The following is a 22,984-nucleotide window of genomic DNA, read 5'->3' as shown; positions in this document are numbered from 1 at the left end:
CTGACACCTGCCCGTCCTAGCTGACATGTAACCTCAAAAACACACAATAGCAAAAAGTAATAAGGAAAAAAAAAAAACAACGGGGCACTTATCTGATCAGGATCCACAATTTGACAAGCAACAACCAGAGAAGACTATCCGACTGGCGGCACAAAAGTTGAGGACTGGTACGTGCCAATGTCTGCTTTATACCTAATGTCATTTTATGACCAAAGTAAGATCTGTTCTTTGTGCGACATCGCACATATAGTACAGTAGCATTACTTTTGTATACTAGCCAGACATACGAGTCAGCCAGCAGCAGACTCCCTCATGTTATGAGCACTGAAACATATGAATAGGATATCTAGCAAACAAGAATAAAGTATGAAAGCTCATCACTGTATACACCATCAGAATGCACTAAAGCAGATTACAGTGAAAAAATGGTTATTTCAAAAAGGAACAAAATTATTAAATGCTTGTTACATAAGGAAAGGAAGAAGAAACTTAAAAATGTGATGCTACTTGAGCCTTACTTGATAGGCAACACTAAATACCAGAAAGCAAATGGAGAAGATTGTCAAATATCAGCACTTTCTAAGGAACAGCTTTAACAACTATAATTGATTTAATGTGCCAAGTCTTAACCATTCAATATATTCTTACCTTAAAGTGAAAAGGTTTAGACATTCTTCTTTCTGTACTTAAACCTGAAGAAATTACCTTGTTTATGTTCTGATGATCACGTAGCGGCTCTCGGGATGCATCTGAAAAGAAAACAAAAACAAATACAAAGTTTCACAACAAAGAACAGCTTGTTCTATGCAACATACTTATGAAGGATGGTTATGTGAGCATACTCACAAACTGTACAGTTGCTTTAAAAACCTGCCATGATTGCACGTTAAAGTATAGTTAATGCTGCAGCACTCAAATTCCAGGGAACACTTTCTACAAGAGCTTGACAGTTGGCCCAGCATCCAAAGATGCACACATTCTCCCACTCAATTTTAGCCCGCTCCCTCTCTCAGGATTTAGAACATCGCTGGTCATCTCCTTCAGTTCTTTTCTGACCTGGCCAGTAAAGGGAATAAAGATTCCACAGCACAATATGACCTTAGAGACTTTCACAATTTAATAAATACAAGAAATATTGTGCAAACAGCAAAGCTTTCGGGTTTCCCCTTCCTCAGTGCTTATAAATACAGTTCTGTTAAACACATTTAAGTACTTTAAACACATAATCATATGAAACAGCAAACCAGTCAGAACAGAGAGTTAGTAAAATAAGTAAAAATACAGAAAAAAAAAATCAATGCAACATCATTTGTTTCTTCTGTAACACTGGTTTTAAACTTACAGCATTATTCAATCCAGGACATACATCCACATTTAATCTTAAAATCCGCAAAAACTCCATGTTTTTTAATTATTCTAAATTTAAAAGAATGTCCTATACCTTTGTCCAATATATGTCTAGCTAGAGCGCTAGTTTCAATACTTCTCTAAATTTCTGATCTATGCTCTATTATACGATCTTTTAATTTTCTATTACATTTTCCTACATTAAAGGATGGGCATTGTACACAAGTAGCTAGATAAATTATCTGTGTGGTTTTATAACAAGCATAACTATCAAAGGTATATTTCATTTTTGTTACAGGATGGATAAAATATATCATTTAAAATATCCTTGCAACAGCTACAATTCAATCAGGGGTATGTGCCTTGTTTAGAACTAATCTTTTCCCCATTTCAGACAAGTCCTTGTAACACAATCTGCTCTTAAGATTCCTTTCATGGACTAGTTTATTAGATACACGGGTTTTGTATCATTCCCATCCTTTTCTAATTTTATATCTAAATCATTTCTGATGAACATTCCATCTTAAATTTTAAAAAAATCAGTACTATTTTCCGAGTACTCCACAAACTGTCAAACTATTTTCATCCCCATTCCAAATCAAAAAGCAGTCATCTACGAATCTTTTATAGAATAAAAGTTTGAGTCAACTTATCCTTCATCCTTACATGTAAACTTTTTCTCTCATTGACTCACTACAAGATTGGCATAGGTGTTAGCCATGGGAGTACCCACCAGATACCTGTAAATAGGGTTTCCCACTGAACAGAAATATATCACTCAAAATAATATCAATTATCTGGCAAAGGTTTTCAATTTGCCTACGAGTCATATCTGTATCCATATGCAGAAATTCTCATATATCCACCCCATATTGACTGGGGATAACAGTGAACAGAGAATTTATATCTAAACATACGAAGGAGTAGCCATTATCCTCATATTTGCAGTGCCACTGATAGAACTTGCATAACAGCAAAAAACAGCTGAGTCTTTTATATAGAAAAGATTAGGTCTAAACAAAGAACATACTCCTGATTAAATTGTAGTTGTTGCAAGGATATTTTAAATGATATATTTTATCCATCCTGTAACAAAAATGAAATATACCTTTGATAGTTATGCTTGCTGTAATACCACACAGATAATTTATCTAGCTACTTGTGTACAATGCCCATCCTTTTATGCAGGAAAATGTAATAGAAAATTAAAGGATCGTATAATAGAGCATAGGATCAGAAATTTAGAGAAGTATTGAAACTAACGCTCTAGCCAGACATATATTGCACAAAGGTATAAGACATTCTTTTAAATTTAGAGTTATTAGGGTTCTGCAAAAAATGACAGGGGTGGTGATATAATGCTGTAAGTTTAAAATCATTGTTATAGAAGAAACAAAATGATGTTACATTGATTTTTTGGTATTTTTACTTATTTTACTAGTTCACTGTTCTGATTGGTTGGCTGTGTCATATGATTGTAAGTTTAAAGTACTTAATGTATTTAACATTATTATTTATAAGCACTGAGGAAGGGGAAACCTGAAAGCTTTGCAGTTTGCACTATTTTTCTTGTTTTTATTAAATTGTGAACGTCTCTATTGTTCGTTTTTACTTATTCCTGGTTTATATCAGATGTGGTTTGCTGCAGTATCGTTCCTTCATTTTGACTGCTAAAGGACAAATCCCCATGGGTATGGTCCTAATCACAAGGACCAAAGCTGCTTTTGCAGGTACATGGCCCAAAGGAAAGGTGGAATCTGGAAAGGGAAGAGTTGGAATAAATGCACCCTATCAGCTCAAGACTGCCCAGGAAAGAAACATGGGAGATGCTGGGAGGCAACTGGGACTCCAGCAGTGAATACTCCAACACTGTCAATTACTGTAAGTTCCTAACACAACTGTGCTATGTTCATTGTAACACACTGTTGCAATCAAACATCCACAAACTCCATGCATATTTAATTATGCCAGAATTGTGTAAAATTTCCCAAGATGCCATAACTCAAGATTCCCTTGAGGTCAGTCCCATTTTCAATTGAAGAAATGGCAGTGGAGGACTGGATCCACAAATTACATACAACAGAAAGCCAAAGCCAAAAATCATCCTATGATTTTTGCATAAAAATACCACAGCACATGTATGCATACGATCAAGGGTAAATTAAATATTCGGCAGATAACTCCCATGGCCTGTTTTAGAGATGAATTTTAAATGGGCAAAACAAACTTCTTTTGATGCAAAAAATGGTCGTATACATCTTTTTGCATATGCACACTTTTTCTGTGAAAAAGTTCATTTTGCAGCATTTAAAAAATGTGTACATTTAAAGTTTGCTTCCAAAAGTGGAAGGCTCAACATACAAAGCCATATTTATGGCATTAATATGAATGCATTGGCAAGAAGTGATTATATTACTTTGGGTGTCCAGCTCTAGTTATGCTGGATTAGCGTGGGTAAGCAATTGTGCATTAGTTTTGGCAGTTACATAACTAATGCACACTTACCCACACTAAGCCAACATAATTAGAGCTGGATACCCAGAATGACATAAGCACCTCCTGATGCCCAATATCAATTCCATGAATATGGCTTTGTATGCCAAGTCTTCAGCGTTCTGAAGCAAATTTTAAAATAATTTTATTTACAAAATGGTGCAAATAAATAAGTTGGGAACTTAACATATGTTCCATCTGTGTTGTCCATTTTCATTCTTCCTCAACCGATGGGTTCAGATCAGATCCTCTGATCTGACTTGGACATTACAAAGGCTAGTGGTAACCAAAAACTCATGAGCTTCTCCCTTAACCATAATGCACCAACCTTAAAGTTCTCACATCTTGTTTGCTGATTTTTTTTTGCCAGAAAAAGTGTTTAAAATGCATAAATACAGAAAACGTAAAAAAGCATGTGCTCAGTATAGGAGAAACTATATGTGGGGCTCAGTATAAAGGATAGTGATTGTTCCTCTGTCAGCTCATTTGCCCAGAAGTTTGTGAACAAAGGATGGGGGTTGGCAAGCGGGATGCTGAAGAATAAAAATGGACAACACCGATGGAACATTTGGTGAGTACATAACTTCATCTGATGTTGCCAATTTTCATTCTATCCTCCTCAACTGATGGGACAGAGTCCCCAGCTACCTATAATCCCAGGTGGACTCTAAGGAAGGATATTGCTGACCACAGTTGAAGCTCTACCCCTAGAGACCAGATCCAATTTGTAATGAGTAATAAAGTATGGGGGAATAGCCCAAGTTACTACTGCACGTCATCCATGGATGCAGTGGACACAAACTGAAGTTGCCATGGACCTAGTTGAATGAGCTTGTACCAGTTGTGGAAAGGTAATACACAATTTGTTATAGATAAATGAAATACAAATCAGTTAGCCATCTAGCTAAAGTTACTTTGGCAACTGGTTTTACCAATTTCAGTACTGCAAAGGAATCAGCTGGTCTGTTTTTCTGACATCTTTTTGTTCTATGTGCAGGTAAACAATCGTCTATGAACATCCAATAAATGTAACGTGCATTTGCCCTAGTTGGCAAAATTAGGAAAGAAGACTGGCAAATTAATTGATAAGATTCTGACACCACCTTGGGAAGGAAGGAGCTATTTGTTCATAGATCACTCGGTCCTTGTGAAAGATTAAGTATGGAAGTTTTGAAGACTAGGCTTGAATCTCTGAAATTTATTTAGAAGAGGTAATAACTACTAAAGTGTAGTCCAAGTAAGACATTTAAGGTCACATTTAACTGCTAGTTCAAAGGGAGAATGTATTAGTGCCTACAGTAGCAGACTGAGATCCCTTGGGAAGGAGGGTCCTTAAACAGAGGTCTCAAAAGAAGAGTGCCTCACAAGAAAGCTCTGCACAACTTGAGACTACTGAAGGACCTTCAAATCCAAGGTGAAAGTTGAATATTGCTGCTAACTGAATTTTAACAGTTAAAAAAACTAGCCCCTTATTTAAAAGTATTGCTAAAAACTCACATATGTTATGTATCGGAGTTGAAAACGGTTAAACATGATCTTGCTCTGCCCAGTAAACACATCTTTTGCAGTTACTTTAATAGAGTTTTCATGTTGAAGGTTTATGGGAAGATAAAATTATATGTCAAACAGGGGAAGAGAGCACTGGTTGTCTGGCTATTAATGGAATTGGATAAACCAGGCTGTCAGCCTGGATGTTTGATAGGTCAAGATGGATCATGCCCGTCTGGTGAAACAGGTCATCTGGAGTCAGATACAGAATCCAAGGTCAGTGAACTGAGGCCAAAGGAAGAGAAACCAAATCTGTTGAGGCCAGTAAGGTGCAAGGATTGCTTTGCTCTTCAACCCAACAGCTTTCAGCAGAAATTTTGGAATTAATGGGATTGGTGGGTAGGCATAAAGTAGACTGGATAGCCAATCGTGAAGCAGAACATCCCTCAGTGATTCCCCTTGTGGGGGATTAGGACAAAGCAGCTGCTGCATTTGTTGTTTAGGGGAGAAGCAAAAAAAAGATTGGAGCAAGGTTGGCGCCATTAACAAAAAATAATTTCCGTCACTTTCTTGAGAGACTACTCAAAGTAGAAAAATGCACCAGCTCAGTCCGTCTGTTGTCAAATTGGACTTCCACAGTGTGTGTGCTGCTTTGAGAAAATGATTGGATAAGATCACCCATTGCCACACTCTGAGCACTTCAACACAAGGGTAAATATCTGGTCCCTCCTTGTTTGTTGACGTACCAAACTACTGACATTGTCCATTTGAATTACAATCTCTCCCAAAAGGAAGAACATCCTGGAAGGCCTGAAACACTAAAAGGACTGCTCTCATGTCTTGAGCATTGATATGCAAAGTTGGCCTCTTCGGGGCACCGACAGCCTTGGGCTGTTTTCCCCAAAAATCACCCCCCCAACCCAACTGGGAAGCATCTGGCCTTGGACGGAGGGGGGTGGTGAATGAACAGCCTTGTAGAACCTAATCTGATTGAATCCACCATCTGAGATTTCTCTTGCATGTGAATGATCCTTATTTGGGCTGACATGGATTGGTAAAGAAATCGACCATTGAGTTGCTAACATCCACTGGAAAATCCTCATCTGGCTAAAGGTACTAGTATTATTGCCACCAACATTGATACTAGAGCTTGAAGGACCAAGTGGGTTGAAATCTTGGTACTGCAGATCATCTTTCTGACCTGTGATCATTTAATTTGTACTCTTGATGGAGACAGTGAAGCTATCATTGCCTGTGTTGAAAACTGATCCTATGAATTCTAAACTTAGCTGAGACTTGTTGCAGTTTATGGTTATTCTTACAGAAGTCTGCAGAACCGGCTTTCTTGCCCTTATCAATTGAGGGCTAGTCGTGGCAGTAATGAGACAGTCGTCTAGATATGGAAACATCCAGAATCCATGTAGTCTCAAGTGAGCTATTACTACTGCCATGCATTTGAACACCCTGGGTACTGTGGAGGGACCAAAGGGCAGAACTCTGAACTGGTAAACTGATAGTGACTGGCTCCCAGCCAGAAGCGTTAAGTACTTCCTGGATCATCTGTTCATCTTCATGTGAAAGTATGCATCCTGAAGGTCTATTGAGCACATCCAGTCATCCTTGCCCAAAAAAGGGAGAGTGGACTGAACCATGACCCTTCCAAACTTGGTATGTCTAACTGACTTGTTCAAAGTTGCTAAGATCCAAAATTGGTTTCCAGTCCCGTTTTCTTTGGCACTAAAAAGAACCTTGAGAAAGTTCCAGATTCTATTTGGTCTGGTGGGACCTCATGAATGACTTTCTGGCAGCATTTGTGTTAGAATTGCTACTTCTTTCCTATGACTGGGTGGATCAGAGATTTTTCCTAAGAGTGGAGACAGAAGGGTAAAGGATATTGTACAACCCCTCTGGATATAATCTTCTACACCAAAGTATATTTTATTATGTCTAGCCAGTCTCTCTGGTGCAGGGATAATCAACCCCCCTGACTGCCTCCAAAGGTGGGCAATCTGGCCTCCTTTCAGGAATGCTGGTAGGGTCTTGTCCAAGAATCTCAACCCCTAGTTTGTGGGCCTCCCCTGCCACGGGGGTAGCATCGACCATTGGGGTTCCACTCTGTCCCCAGGGGAAGTTCCTTCATGTGTGTCCTGGAAAGGCCCCTGGGAGTTCCTGAACCACATTTTTGCCCACCTTGTGGATTCCTTGAAAACAATCTCACAGGGATCAAAAAAATGTATGCCCACTGCAGAAGGGTCTTTCCATCACACCTGGATAAAGTTTCTTTCACTGTGGGGCCAAAGAAGGAAGTGCTGTCAAAGGGAGCACTGAGTAACGACCACTTGAAGGGCTCCGCTAAAATCATATAAGCGCATCCAGTCATGTCTCCCCATAGAAATGCCTGAACCCGCTGCCCTTAAGGTTCCTTCAGCTACATGCAAAATCAGTCTTATGGATGAATTCGAAAGAGTGCAGGGTAGCCAACTGAAGTAACGAATGCTTGGACCTCTGCAAAAATGGATCCAAGAGGGTATTTGAAAGTAGCTTTAACAAATCCCTCGATAACCTAGTAAAATGCATCAAGTAATTCGGTGACCATAGGGCAAAGGTGGCCGAAGCAGACATTTCCCAAACCTGTCCATCGCACTAGACTCCCTGTTAGGGGGATGAACAGTGGAACAATGTTTGGCAAGTTCCTTTTTAAATGGCAAAAGCCACGACCATGGCATCAATGGGCACGCAGTTAGACCAAAACTTTCCCCAAAGGTGGTGCCAGAATCTTGTCCAGTCTTCTGGGTATGGATTCAACTATGCCAGGTTCCTTCGAATCCTGCCAAGAAATCAATTTAATGAGCTCATCGGCAGGCAGAGTAACCCAAGAGGTAGACCGGCCAGTTCCAAAAGCCTCTAGGAATGCAGACAGATGACGGGTTGCTGGGGGGGGGGGGGCAACTACCTCTCTATTTTAGGATCTCAAGGATGTCTCCAAATGAGAGCTTCTGAAGGTGATTGTGGGAACCCTTCACTTTCATCAAAGTCCCTAGCCTCCATGACGAACTCTTTTGGAGAGTCCAAGTGCTTCCTCTTGCACTTCTTCCTTGGTGAGGTGTTCCAAGGAGGTATTGGAAGAAATTGTAATACCCTACTGGGAAGCCTGGAAGTGTCGGACTGGCTGACCCTGTCGTAAAGGATGAGGAGGCTTTAAGCAAAGAGGTATCAGGATAGAAGGCAGATGATCCGAGGGGGTCAGATCCGTCCTCCCTGTCAGAGCAGAGAATACCCTTCTTCACCATCTCAAAGGCCGATCACCACAGATAGGAAGACCACCCCAGTGCCGAGAAGGCAAGCTTCGGGATCACTATCCTCCACCATGCCGAAAACAATCTACCTGAGGAAGAAGCCATAGCTGAGCTATTCAGTGCAGAGGCTCCGAGGGGCAGAGATGGCTCCAACACCTCTGATCAGACAAGAAAACTGACAGTCATCCATATCCAAAGAATTCTGAACCACAGCACTAAGTAAGCTTCACATCTGAAGATAAAGCTATCTTTGGATTCAAGGCAAATGGATTTAGGAGGCTTGGATCCAGGGACTCAAAACCACTGAAGAGATCGGAGGAGGAGGGTGAAGTGGGGGTGTAGTGGGACAAGTCTCCTGACCCAAGGGAGCAGGAGCCGGCAAGATACCAATCTGAATCTACAAGGAGATGATCTTCCACATCATTCTTTCCATATCTTCTGAAGTCAAACATCTGAACGAATGAGTCAAGGCAACAGGAGGAGACCTGGACTAGTGTCATTCCAAAAACAGTGAAAGCACCTTGTAAGGTACGGGGTCAATTGAAGGCGAGTACCTGGTCCTGGGGAGAAGCACAAGAGTCGAGGCAGTCTGATCCACCTGTTTTCTTTTCTGATCTAAGTCAGATCCATGGCTTTTTTATTCCTCCGATCCAAGGGTGAAGAACTCTGGGACCTTCTCAGATCCAACTAGAGTCTTTTCTTAGTTGGCTCCGAAGCAGAGGTGGAGTAGAAGGCTTCGGAGATGAAAGCTTAGTCTCTTTAGCATTACCTCTGGAGGACTGAGCCACAGATATAGTTTCTCTAAAGGAAGATGGCAGTAAGCATTTTAATATTAACTTGTTTTTCTCTCAGCCAAAGCCCTAAGACTGAAACTGTGGCAGCTCGAGCAATCTTCTTGCAAATGTTAAGGCCCGAAACAGTACAAGTGTATAGGCATCTGATAATGGCAGCTTGTGCCCCGCACTTAACTCACTTTTTAAATCTACCAGGGCATGCTTTCATCATTATAGTAGAAGTACTGAAAAAAGAAAATAGTTTTTCTTTTTTTTTTGTAACAGAAGGTAGGAAAAAAATATCAACTATGGTAGTAAAAACTACACCACAGTGTAGAAAATAAAAGGGAATAAAAAGTAATCACTAAGGAAGAGGTGGCGGGAAGAAATTACCAACAATTGTAATTGAACAGATACGAAAAAACAGAGGGTAAGGGATACGTAATAACTATTGGAACTATTAGTAAAAAAATAAGGTTTTAAACAATCAAAAGTAACACTTAACTAAGAAAGCTCAAGATCTAGGCTGACAACGTCTTTTTGCGAAAGCAGCAAATGAGATCTGAGGTAACAGACTTGGTGCATTATGAGAAAAGGGGCAGCTCGAGTGTGTTTGGTTACCACAAGCTTTAGTAACGGACGAATCAGATCCAAGGATCGGATCCGAACCCATCAGTTGAGGATAGAATGAAAATTGGCATCAGATCTACCTTTGTTTTCGCATAAAAAGTGTTCACATGCAAAGGTCATTTCATGCCTTCAAACATGATCTTTAAGGGGCTAGTCATGTTTTTACAGAGTGATCTTAAAAACTTCCCAACTGCAATTATCAAAAGTGGAGAGAGTCAGCGGAATTTAAACCACTACAAAGAGTTGTACATAAATGTAAGGTATTAACAATACCAGCCTAAGCTTGTACATATTTTGTTTGGGAAAACTGAACCTATAAATGGCTCTCAAATGGATCGAGTCAACAAAGCTCTTTAGGACACGTTTCTATCCAATTAGGAAAAAAAAATATATGAGTCAGACCAAGAACACAAATTTGACATAGAAGAGGTACTAATACTGGACAAATCATTAACCAGCTCCTGAAAAAATAGTGCACGCATATGCAAAAGCAACACCGGATGCGTTTTCTGTTATGTTTAGTAGTATAGTACTGGAAGGTATTAGTGCAGCAGTTAAGACAGGCAACATCTTGGGGAGCGAATGAATACAGTTTTGCTCTATATGTAGTCAGTGTCAAGTTAATCTAGTTGTGGCATGTCTTGGCTATTGGAAACAATTCACATTTAAATGTAAATCCCAAGACCAGTTATAACGAACATACTACTGGGTGGTTAGTGGTGTAGACTCAAACCAACAGTCCATGACCATCCTAAAAATTGGAAACAGTGGTTCAGATTTCAATGCCACACAGCTTACATTTCTCAGTATTCACACTACAGTTCTTCACTACAAAGATGGTCCTTCAATTACTGCTAAAATAGAAAGTGACCTGATAGTTACTCATCAGCAAAGAAGAAAACTTTATAATCAGCTATAATCACTACAAAGACTTATTAATGATCGGCTCAAAACTTTGAGCCTGAATTACTACAGTGGAAAAAGTTAAAATGCAGAGTGTATTACTGACTATACCTCAAAAAGGAATCAGTTCCCAGAATGGATACCCAGGTATGCCTGTGTTTGTGCCAAAGCTCCACTTACTCTGGTGCCACCATAAGCATCTCATACTTCAGAGAACAAGAGCAGTACTCCAAATCTGACGCCTTACAAACACCCCCTGAAGACAGGCATAGATATTTTTCATACCCATGCCAGTTTCATAACCAGAGATGTACAGCCAGCTGCTAAAATGGTACAAAAATTTGCTCAGAAATACATCTCTGAGCATGTTTAAATGAAAATTATCTGATGACAATGGAGTATTCTTACCATTTGATGTTTATCTTCTGGAAATTGATAACTTGACAACTCATAGCAATTTTATTCCACCATATCTAAAAAAGCTGCTTCTAGCACTGTTACTTTTGAAACAGTTTTTTGTGAATTTAACAGGAACAAACATCTAACTGAATTACAACCCAAGTTCAAACGAAATGTTAAGAGTCTTGCAAATAAGAGCAATTTAGTTAAGTGATCAGATAAAAGGAAAAGCCTTAGTTCACTTACAAAAGGATATGTATGAAATTGTTCACATGTCTTTGTATGAGAAAGCAGTTTACAATTGAATATGATTGTGGAAAGGGGAGTGAGAGGAATCACAGCTCCTGATGTTTTCTGCGTTATACTGCTTGCCTAAAGACACAACCAACGAAAGATCTCCGTTGCAGGTCAACTTCATCAAACTGCCATTTTACACAGAATATGGGTTGGATTATAAACCATCAACATACTATACATATCCCTAGTTTATATTCATTTACATGATTCTATTTTTTTTTTTTTTTTTTTTTTTTGCAAAAAACTGAGCACAATGAATAAGGAAGTCTAGGTACTGCATTATGATTGATGCTAATAATTTGTATGCTAATGTAGTACATGGAAATCAGTGATTTTGCTCAGATATTGCGAAAAAGGCAAACCAGTTAAGTCTTCCACAGCATGACATCTGGTCTTAAAAATTAAGCACCACTGCTTCACTTAAGACTGGGTATCATACCCAATCTGCCAGTACTGGCCAGCAAATGACAGCAGCAGAATTAAAAAACTGATCTGTTTCTGCCTGCTGCCTTTGCGGGTAATGTGCCCCCGACTTTCTATAATGCAAAAGAATCTTTTAGACTGTCTGATAATGCTTGCCAAGTGTTTTACAGCTTTGAAAGCTTTTTTCCTGTAACTAGCTAGTAGTACATGGAGTAAAGCTCCATGCACTACAAAAATTATGCCTGGGTCTGTGAGCCTAACCTTTATTGTATTTTCTCAGCATGGATGTCAAGAGTCACTCCTCAAGGTGAATTTCTTGGCAACTGTCTCTCGAACACAAGCTGGTTATGATTGGTGACTTGATCATAATCCTCAGTATTAAACATAATCATGGCCAGAAAATGCTAAGACACTTTACAGGATCCTATCCGGAGGTAATTTATAACCAGCTTGACAGCTTGTCTTACAAAAGTCTTTTCATGTATGATACTGAAAATAGCTGGCACATGTGCCCCCTTTCCATATACTTAAAATAGACTTGTGGTGGCCCTTTTCAAAAATCAGAATGTACATACAGAGTTTTTTTCTTCAACATGTTGCATCTCATTTTGCTTCCACTGAGGACTGTTTTTGACAAGGGATCACTCAAGCTCTCGCTTAACTCTTTAAAGATATGTGGAAAGATCTTTCATTGCTTGTGAAATGGTCAACAGCAAGAGGCATCGGCAGAAGCATCACTCTGGTCCTACAAGGTTAGGAAACTAAGCTGATTTACTGATTTTATTTTTTTATATATATTCACTGAAAAACATGCATTTTCACATGCAAGGCAAAGTCTTTCTGGCAAGCATCACTCTCTTCAATTTGATAATGCAACTGACAAGAAGGAAATTCTGTACTGTAGAGAGGAATTTACTCTTTTGCTCACAACAGAACTGTTCTGCATCTACCACAGACACGTCCACCCTCCCCAAAACAAAAGCACGAATGTGTGCATACATAAGGATTGTGAAAAAGTAAAGCTATTACAGAAAATTTGCACTAAGCATCTCAGTTTTTGCACTTGTCACTTCAATACAGCCAAAGTTCAAGCCCCCACAGCTTAACAACACCTCGGCCACTTGCACTCAATAGTCACACTTAGACTTGTAGTATGCACTCTCCTTCATAACCAAATACATTATTCGTTCAAAAAACTGCCTAATAAGTATGACTTCAGAACAGACGTACAATTCCCTGCCTTTTCTCAACTTCTATAAACAAGTACATTTACACCACCACATGCCAGTATACAAAAGAATCACAGAAAAACTTGTCTTGGCAATGATGTCACTGTCACCTGGGGACAGCCTCTTCCCAGACGCATGCTAGGGAGGTTCCAAAACTCTGCAGTGATATTGGAGAGTCTTTAGTTATTTTTGCTTCCAATTGCAACTGTAAGCAAAACTAGCAGCACAGCAGACACTACACGCCAATAAGGTGTAGGCAAGCTCAGAAACAGAATGCCAAGTTTACACGCACACATAGGTGTGTACTAGGCTGATGGCTCTGGAGCCTTTACAAGCCTAGCCCATAGGATTACCCCGGCATCGTGCCACTTAGTTCCCAGTGTCTCTGTCGAGTAAAGCCACTGGACTGATCCCTGGGGTGAATTTTACATTTCATGGTTTAGTACATGATCTTTAAGCTCTTAAAACTCTAATAGATCTATTTTTATGTTCACAATGTGGTCAACAACAAAATTAAGATTTAATAAGGCTCTCCACAAAAAAAGATGTACAAGACTGATCAAGCTACACTAGAAACCATCTCACACTACTGACTGTCTCTGTAGTAATATTTTCACCCTCATCATTCATTCTCGGCAACCCCTTAAGTGGAGCTGCTGACATCAAGGAAAGTATTGCAAGAATGGATTTTCTTACTGAAGCCTGTAAGATTTTTCAATACATATTAGCAGGGATGCAAAAACAGAATTTGTTTAAAGTCTGTTATAGGGTCAGAAATTATATGCCTAAATTACATAAGGGCAAAACATATTTACAGACATAGTATGCAACATTTACTTCCAACTTAGTATAATTTGCTTTCTAACCTCACCGTGGGTATTGTGAAAAAATACTGCTAGTTGTAACATGATAGCAACAAAAAAAACTCGTGTAATAAACTACATGCCACTGAATTCATATACCAGAGGTAAAATTCTAGCAGATTTTGCTATGCATAATTACAGATGAACATGTTTTCCATCAATCATTCTAGTTAAACTTAATATTTAAAACTACTGTACTGGAACAAACATGAAGTCTGGAATTGATGGAGATCTTTGCACAGTTTGCTTTTATATAAAAGAAAGTTAAACTTGGATACACGACTAGGAGATAAAGTGGAATGAAGCTGGAAATCTTTCTCCAAGTGGTTTTTATTAGTTCTCTGAAAGCTGGCATGATTTGATATGTATTTAAAATACCTATGTAGGTTTTGTTGGTTCGGCTTCAACTGAAGGCTAAGCCAAAGTGCCAGGAGTTGTTTTACGTTCTTCAAATAAAGTAGGTTAACCACCAGACTTGCACAGTTTTCACATGCATATCAACTGCATAGGAATGCAGTAGACAAACTGGCCTTAGAGACAATCACATTTTGCACATTATTTTTAATTCAATAAGTTAGAGTGAATCCAGAATTAAACTACTTCGAAAGTAAAAGATGTTTTCCAAAGGAGAAATATGCAACATTTAAAAATGTTGGGAAAATCCAAAAAGAATGTGCAACAAAAGAGGATATAAAAGGGAGACATGTATACCTAACTCTGACTGCTACAGTGTGAGCCTCCACTGGGCTAAGTAGGTAAGACAGCTACACCTTTTGGAATTCTAGGGCAAATATGCAGGTAATAAAGTGTAGATGAAAAGACCCAAAGAATGGTCATTCTTCTCAAAGGATAAAGGGTGGGGCCAACAGAGCCTGGGGAAATGTTCATAGTTGAGATTATTAAAACATCCCAGTCTTAATACTGTAGGTGACAAGTACAGAGCTACAACCACAAATACACAAATACGATGACTTTCCCCAAAAATTAGTCAATGAAGTGCAAATGGCAAACAAAAAAAAAAAAAAAAGAATGCATCATGTGTGCATCCCACCCTCTGCTACTTTCATTTATTCAGCAGCCAACTACTAGTAAAGGTATTGATGGTGTCAAGATTGGTGAAGAGATATGAAGGCTGCCAGCCTAGCAGATAGAATTTTATACAAAATTCTGTGATATGTAAATATAAATGTAAACCACAGGCTTGTTGTCTTAAATGGTAAAAATACTGTAACATGTGGAACTGCAAAAAAAGTAACAGTGCACTCTGCTGTAAGGAAGCCAAGTCAAGCATTTTATGACGGTCTTTGAACTTTAAAGTAGGGTCCAGCCTGTCTAGGTGAAAGAATTCTTGCTATTGCTTTAAGGCCGGAGTAATGGCCAGAATTTGCATGCATAAATGTCCTTAATGGTTTTGCTTCCTGACCTGGTGTGAGCTTACTAAAGAATGTAGTCTGTTAGCCTGTGAACCCAAGGAATTGTGAAGAATGATGTAATGGGAACCAGGAATGTGATTTTAAAAACCTAGAGAATCAAAGAGCATTAAACATTTTTGTCTTCACCATCCAGCTCATCAGCACTCTGCCTGTGTTTTATATGCAAGTTTTAGATTTGTGTTTTCTCTTAGAAATAGCTAGAAACTAGAAAGATTAGATTAAGTGTTTGTCTGTGACGTCAGAACTGTACTACTGAATTATTTTAAGTATTGCTCTGTGATCTCTGAACTCTACTAGCACTGTGTAGTAAAAAGTACCGTCTTGTGTTTTAATTTATTAAATATTTTTAAACCCTTTTAACTGTGGCTGTTTTGTGTAGAGATAAGGTACGCTCCAAGAGTACATTGCATGTATATAGTGATCCTGTACCAAGTCACTCTAATAAGCCTCGACTGTCTAGTTATACTACCAATTGGATAATATTGCACAGTAATAATTGGACACACTTTTAAGGGCCTTTGGGTAGCGGATAATTATTAGCTGGGTGGTGGCAGTGATTTCTACCATATAGCCTGGGAAAAGGGGACACAGCTGGAGAAGCTGTGCCAGCCTTCCCAGGAGTGTCTGTGTGGTTGCATAAACTGTTCTCAAAGTGTGTGTGCGCGTCAGCTACTTTGGCAGGGACACGAAGCACTGGTTGGACAGAGGATGCTGGAGGTTTTAGCTTGCCACTAGGCTGAGATCTGGACCCTATAGCTGTGCCAGTGGGTAGTCTTATTGGGGACCTGGAAAGCAAGGAAGCGACCAGCCCCGGACTGACTGTGTTCTCTGTGTGCTCTTAAGGGAAATTGCACTTAAATGTATCTGTTATCCTTTCCTCCTACATGAGACAACCCTCACTGGTGTTAGTGGTGAGGATTGAGGGTCACCGATTGCTGGCCCAGGGCACGGGCGTCACATACTGTTTGGCAGTGGTGGGATATCCACACCACATATTAATTGGTTGGCACATACTAATTGGCTTGTAGTGGTGTGGGTAAAGTGAATTCCTGTAAGCTTGTGTACAGTGAGCTTTGAATGTTTATTGTACTCTAAAATCAGCCACGCAATGAATGCTCAGAGTTCAGGTCAGAATTTATTTCTTTTGTTAGCTTAGTAAGTCAGGGAGAGAAGGCAGCATGTCAGCAGAGGAGTATGGAAAGCTGACAAGGAGCCAGCTAGTGGTGACGTGCCAGGCTAGGGGACTGGTGCATGGAAACCTGACTAAGGCAGACCTGATTGCAGCCTTGGTTACAGCGGCATCAGCACAGCAACCAGGACGACAGACTGGCAGTGGAGACAATACCCTCGGAGAATGGACAGCGCAACCTTTCTGCAAAGGACTTAAAAACCCATCTGGAGCTAGAGACTTGAGTTGGAGGCCAGGCGTTTGGAAATAGAAGCAGAGGAAAAGGAGTGGCAGAGGAAGCATGAGAGGGAAATGCTGACTTCGCCAGAGTCATGGAGGTAATGGGGAAGGGAGTAACTGGTGCCCAGAAGCACAAAAGGTCAGTACATTTCTTCCGTAGTTTAGTGAGAGGGATAATTTTGATAGTTTCATTCATATACTTGAGAGGGTATGCAAACAGTATGGTGTTGACCAAAGGCTCTGGGTACGGTTCCTGACCCCCTTACTCCATGGTAAAAGCTGTAACTGTTTTGTCAAAAATGTCTGACGTTGCATGTTTTGATTACACTGTTAAAAATCAGTTGTTAGAATTGTTTAAGCTAACACCTGAAATGTACAGGAAAAAGATTCATGAGCACAGACGCAAGGTAGATGAAAGCGTGTGTGAATATGTGATGAACTGGGCACTTATTTCCATAGGTGGGTGAGTGGATGTCAGGTCACCACTTTTGAAGGCCTGGCAGACCTTTTGGTGAGGGAACAAGCCCCTTAGCACTTTGCCTGAGGACATGAGGATCTGGTTAGCTGATAGATAATGTGCTACTTCAGATGAGTTGGGGAAAATGGGAGACCTATAACCTGGCAAGCAGGGCAGCCCTGCACAGGAAAGGGACCCCCAAGTACTGCTTGTGGGTTTAAAGGAACCCAGGGTGGGCAGCCCAGATTGCCGCAACAGAAAATGCCAGTAGCAGGAGAAGCCACTAGAGCCCAGGTACACGTCCAGGAGCTAGGGTTAAATATTTTGAATGCAACCAGTGGGGCCATGTGGCATACAGGTATCCACGGAGGCAAGGTGGGGAACAAAAGGTGAGGGAGCCAGCAAGTGGGAAAGACAAAATGCCAATAGTAGGTTGTCTTGAGACAACAAGGGTACTGACCTACCATCCTGCAGATGTCCTGATAAGGAAGGATTTGGATGAGGCAGTGCCATGTGCTTATGCAGTTACACGCAGTCAGGCTAGGAGACAAGCATGTGGGTCTGGTAGCCTGGGGGAGACCCAAACAGACTGCATACTTGCAGCCAGACCTGGTGAGGTGGTTACTTCAGGGAGGGAGCTACTCTGTAGCAGTGTGACTGAATGTGAGCCACGGCTGCTTGTGGGTAGTGATGGTCCCTTGGACAGAGTAACTGCAAAGGTAGAGGCGAGTAGTAGTACCCAGGCTGACAGTGAGGCACCACTATCAGAAGATGCCAGACTTCCTGTGGAAGGGGAGCTAGGAAGGGTTACAAGGAGAGAGTCGAGACAGGCTCAGCTCTCAGACCCAACATTGCAAGGCCTGAGGCAGGTAGCTAGGGAGGCACCCAATTCTCAAGGAAAGGGGGAATCTGTATACTGGGACAGAGGGTTACTATACAGAGAGTGGACCCCTGAGGGAGGGCTAGAAGGTGAGAGAGTAGAGCAGTTGGTAGTGCCTAGAGAGCCTACCGTCTTGGTGCTTCAAGCCATAGCCCATGATATTCCCGTTGCAGGTCATATGGACATAAAACGTACAGAGAGGCATATTATGCAGAACTTCTATTGGCCTGGAATTTCCAGAGATGTAACAAGGTACTGCAGGACCTGTGAGCAGTGCCAAAAGGTAGGCAAGGCAGGAGACAAGGTGATAGCTCCTTTGATGCCTTTGCCTGTAATTGGGGAGCCATTTTAGAGGGTAGCTATGGATATTATGGGGCCTCTGAGTACCCCAGGTTCCACAGGGAAAAAGTATAACCTAGTGCTAGTGGATTATGCTACACGATACCCTGAGGCGGTAGCTTTGTCCTCCATTGAGGCAGAGAAGGGGGCAAATGCTTTGTTAGAGATTTTCAGCAGGGTAGGTTTCCCAAAAGAAATACTGAAAGACAGAGGTGCCAATTTCATGTCAGACCTGCTGGCTTGTCTGTGGAAGTCCTGTGGGGTGAAGCACATGAAGGCCACCCCCCTACAATCCCCAGACTAATGGTCTTGTTGAGAGGTTAAACTCTATAATCAAGTCCATGCTACGGGCATTTGTAGATCAGATAAGAGGGAGTGGGACAAATATTTGCCCATCTGTTTGCTTACAGAGCGGTTCTCCATGAATCCACAGGTTTTTCACCCTTTGAGTTGCTGTATGAGCATAGGGTGAGGGGACCTCTAGATTTAATTTGAGATGAGTGGGAAGTTGAGTGCGAGTCTCACAAGGAGTCTGCTGTGGCACATGTCCTAAACCTCAGGACAAGGCTGAGGGACCTCATGGGCTTGGCCCAGGAGAACCTGGCAGAAGACCAACAACAGAAAAAGGTGTGATATGACAGGAATGCTCGAGAGTATGCTGTGGGGCAGCAGGTAATGGTTCTCATTCCTGTCAGACACAACAAGCTGCAAGCAGCTTGGGAGGGGACTCTACAAGGTGGTAAGAAAGGTAAGTGATGTTAACTACATGGTGGAACTGCTAGGCAGAAGGGAGAGGGCACAAATTGTACCATTTTAACATGATGAAACCCTACCATGATAGGGAGACCCTTGTACTAAGCATTTGCAGTGAATTGCAGGAGGAATCTGAGGAGATCTGGGGACTGATCTCCTCAGTGAGGCTCAGGCTGACTCCTCAGTGGAAGGGGTAGCAATGTCCCAGCAGCCATCTCCTACCCAGGTTCGAGAAATTTGAGCAGTGTTGCAGGAATGTGAGGACATGTTCACTGGTAAACCAGGGTGCACCCACCTGGGGCAGCACCAGTTGGATACAGGACCCCAAAGGCCTATTAGGCAGGCCCCTTATACAGTGCCTGAGAGTCAGACTCTGAGGGAGGGGGTACAGGAGATGTTGGAACTAGGGGTGATTCAGGAGTCCAACAGTCCCTGGGCCTCCTCAGTGGTGCTGGTGCCAAAGGAGGATGGCAGCACCAGGTTCTGTGTGGACTACAGGAAATTAAATAAGTCACACAGAGTCGGATGCTTACCCCATGCCTAGGACAGATGAGGCCCTAGAGCAGCCAGGTGGGGCTAAGTATCTTACAACCATTGATCTTACAAAGGGTTACTAGCAGGTGCCCTTGATTCCCAGTTCTAGAGAGAAGTCGGCCTTTGTGACTCCTTTTGACTTGTATAAGTTCACAAAGATGCCCTTTGGGATGAAGAATACCCAGCAACTTTCCAGAGGCTGGTAGATCATATCCTGGCAGGAGCAGGAGGGTTTGCCCTTGCTTACCTAGATGATATAGCCATCTACAGCCATTCCTGGCCAGAGCACAGTCAGCATGTCAGGGAGGTTCTTGGCAGACTACAGAGGGCAGGGTTGACCATTAAGCCGAGCAAATGTCAGGTGAGTATGGCAGAGGTCTCCTACCTAGAACAGAGTGGGGAGTGATAAGATGAGGCCAGAGCCTGCCAAACTGGAAGCCATTCAGGCATGGCCTGCACCTGTTACTAAAAAGCATGCGAGTGCATTTTAGGGACAGCAGGGTACTACAGAAAGTTCATCCCCAGTTATAGTACCATAGCTGCTCCCCTCACAGACCTGACAAGGAAGAACAGGCCAGATAAGTTAGTGTGGACCCCAGCAAGTAAGCAGGCATTCCAGAAGCTTAAAGAAGCTTTGGGAGGACACCCTGTATTAGCCAGTCCAGATTACAGCAAAGAATATGTTGTACAGGTGGATGCTTCGAACCATGGGGTGGGGGCTGTACTTAGCCAGATTTCTTCAGAGGGAGAAGAGCACCCAGTGGTTTATCTCAGTCGTAAGCTCCAACCCAGGGAGGAATGCTATGCAGCTGTAGAAAATGAATGTCTAGCCATAGTGTGGGCACTGCAGAAACTTCAGCCTTATCTGTAGGGAAGGAAATTCACTGTTATGACAGATCACAACCCCCTACCATGGTTAAACAGTGTCAGCCAGCAAAATGCCAAGTTGCTAAGATGGAGTCTGGGGTTGCAAGCATATATGTCCATGCAGCACTGCAGTTGTATTAGCAATGCCAATGGTGATGGGCTCTCAAGACAGGAAATGGGGTAAGGTATACTCGGATAGACCTAACTCCCTCAAGCAGCGTTTCTCAAGGGTCACTTGAAAAACTACCTTGAGTTCTCCCGGGGGGGGGGGGTATGTGAAGATAGATGAAGGCTGCCAGTCTAGCCAGATAACATTTTATATAAAATTGTCATATGTAAAATATTCATGTATACCACAGGCTTGCTGCCTTAAATGGTAAAATTACTGTTACATGTGGAACTGCAAAAAATGTAACAGTGCACTCTGCTGTAAGGAAGCCAAGTCAAGCATTTTATGACTGTCTTTGATCTTTAAAGTTAGCTCCTACCTGTCTAGGTGAAGGAATTCTTGCTATTGTTTTAAGGCCAGAGTAATGGCCAGAATTTGCATGCATACATGTCCTTAATGGCTTTGCTTCCTGACCTGGTGTGAGCTTACTAAAGAATGTACTGTGTTAGCCTGGGAACCCAGGTGTGAAGAATGATGTAATGGGAATCAGGAATGCGATTTTAAAAACAGAATCAGAGAGCATTAAGCATTTTTGTCTTGACCATCCAACTCATCGGCACTCTGCCTGTGTTCTATATGTAAGTTTATCTTAGATTTGTGTTTTCTCTTAGAAATGGCTAGAAACTAGAAAGATTAGACTGTTTTTCTGTGATGTCAGAACTGTACTACTGAATTATTTTAAGCATTTTTCTGTGATATCTGAACTCTTGACTAGCACTGTGTAGTAAAAAGTATTGTTTTGTGCTTTTAATTATTTATTAAATATTTTAAACCCTTTTAACTGTTGCTGTTTTGTGCAGAGATAAGTTAAGCACTAAGAGTACACTGCATGTATATAGTGATCATGTACCAAGTCACTAATAAGCCTTGACCGTTTAGTTATACTACCAATGTGATAATATTGCACAGTAATAATTGGACAACCTTTTAAGGGCCTTTGGGTAGCTGATAATTATTAGCTGGGTGGTGGCAGTGATTTCTACTGTACAGTCTGGTAAAAGGGGGCACAGCTGGAGAACCTGTGCCAACCTTCCCCAGGAGTGTCTGTGTGGTTGTATAAACTCTTTTCCAAGTGTGTGTGTGTGTGTGTGTGTGTGTGTGTGTGTGTGTGTGTGTGTGTGTGTGTGTGTGTGTGTGTCTGTCAGCTACTTGGGCAGGGACACAAAGCACTGGTTGAACAGAGGGTGCTATAGGTTATAGCTTGCCCACTAGGCTGAGATCTGGACCCTATCGCTGTGTCAGTTGGGAGTCTTATTGGGGACCTGGAGAGCAAGGAAGCAACCAGCCCCGGACTGACTGATCTCTATGTGCTCTTAAGGGAAACTGCACTTTACTGTGTTTATCTGTTATCCTTTTCTCCTATACGAGACACCCCTCACTGGTGTTGGTGGTGAGGATTGAGGCTCCTTGATTGCTGGACCAGTGCACGGGTGTCACAGATGCTATAAAGGAAGTGACATATGCTGGTTGTCGCCCTCTTCACTGTTGCAGTATTCTTCACAGTAGGGATTCCCTGCCAAGAATAGCCAGACATCCGGGCCAGTATACCAAAGCCTTGAGAACTTGCATGTGCATTATGTCACATGTATGCTCCTTGCACTGGATGTAGGGCATAAAAGGTGACATGGATGCAGTTACCCAGAACTGAACTGATCTAGAAAAGAGAAGTCTTCATAGGACAGAGAAAAAAATGCACTACCAGAAGCAGAAAATGCAGATGGAAAAGGAGACCCTTGGCCAAAGGAAAAAAGGGGCTTGGTGGGGGGAAGCAAATATTGCAACAGTGAAGAGAACATCTACTGTTGTGGTAACATTTTACACTACTGTATTATGTCCTATACGACTGTTGCAGTATTTTTCACAGTGGGAAAGTACAAAAGCTCAAAAAAGAATTGTGAGGTAGTAGGCTGGGAAGAGCCCTTAAACACATGTAGAATTAGTATCCAACCCCCTGGAAGAAGGCACCAGAACAGGCAAAAGCCCTAGTGAAGTGAGCTCTACCA

The 22,984-nt window shown here is 41.5% G+C and overlaps 1 protein-coding gene across 2 annotated transcripts in view; it reads right to left on the bottom strand.

Moving 5' to 3' along the window:
* BUB1 (BUB1 mitotic checkpoint serine/threonine kinase) overlaps window positions 1-22,984 on the bottom strand; it is a 2,040,509-nt gene that overhangs the window by 2,000,977 nt on the left and 16,548 nt on the right. Inside the window, exon 2 of one of the 2 annotated variants that reach the window (XM_044057238.1) lies at window positions 649-749. In XM_044057238.1, the coding sequence (XP_043913173.1) occupies window positions 649-749 (101 nt within the window). The remainder of the gene's footprint in view (window positions 1-648; window positions 750-22,984) is intronic. The other variant, XM_044057245.1, reaches the window with a different exon arrangement.

Source organism: Protopterus annectens, chromosome 1.part2, assembly GCF_019279795.1.
Source record: "Protopterus annectens isolate FY-2018-M chromosome 1.part2, PAN1.0, whole genome shotgun sequence".
NCBI classification, from domain to species: domain Eukaryota; kingdom Metazoa; phylum Chordata; order Ceratodontiformes; family Protopteridae; genus Protopterus; species Protopterus annectens.
The sequence above is the reverse complement of the archived record's forward strand: the minus strand, read 5'-3'. Positions and strand labels throughout refer to the sequence as shown.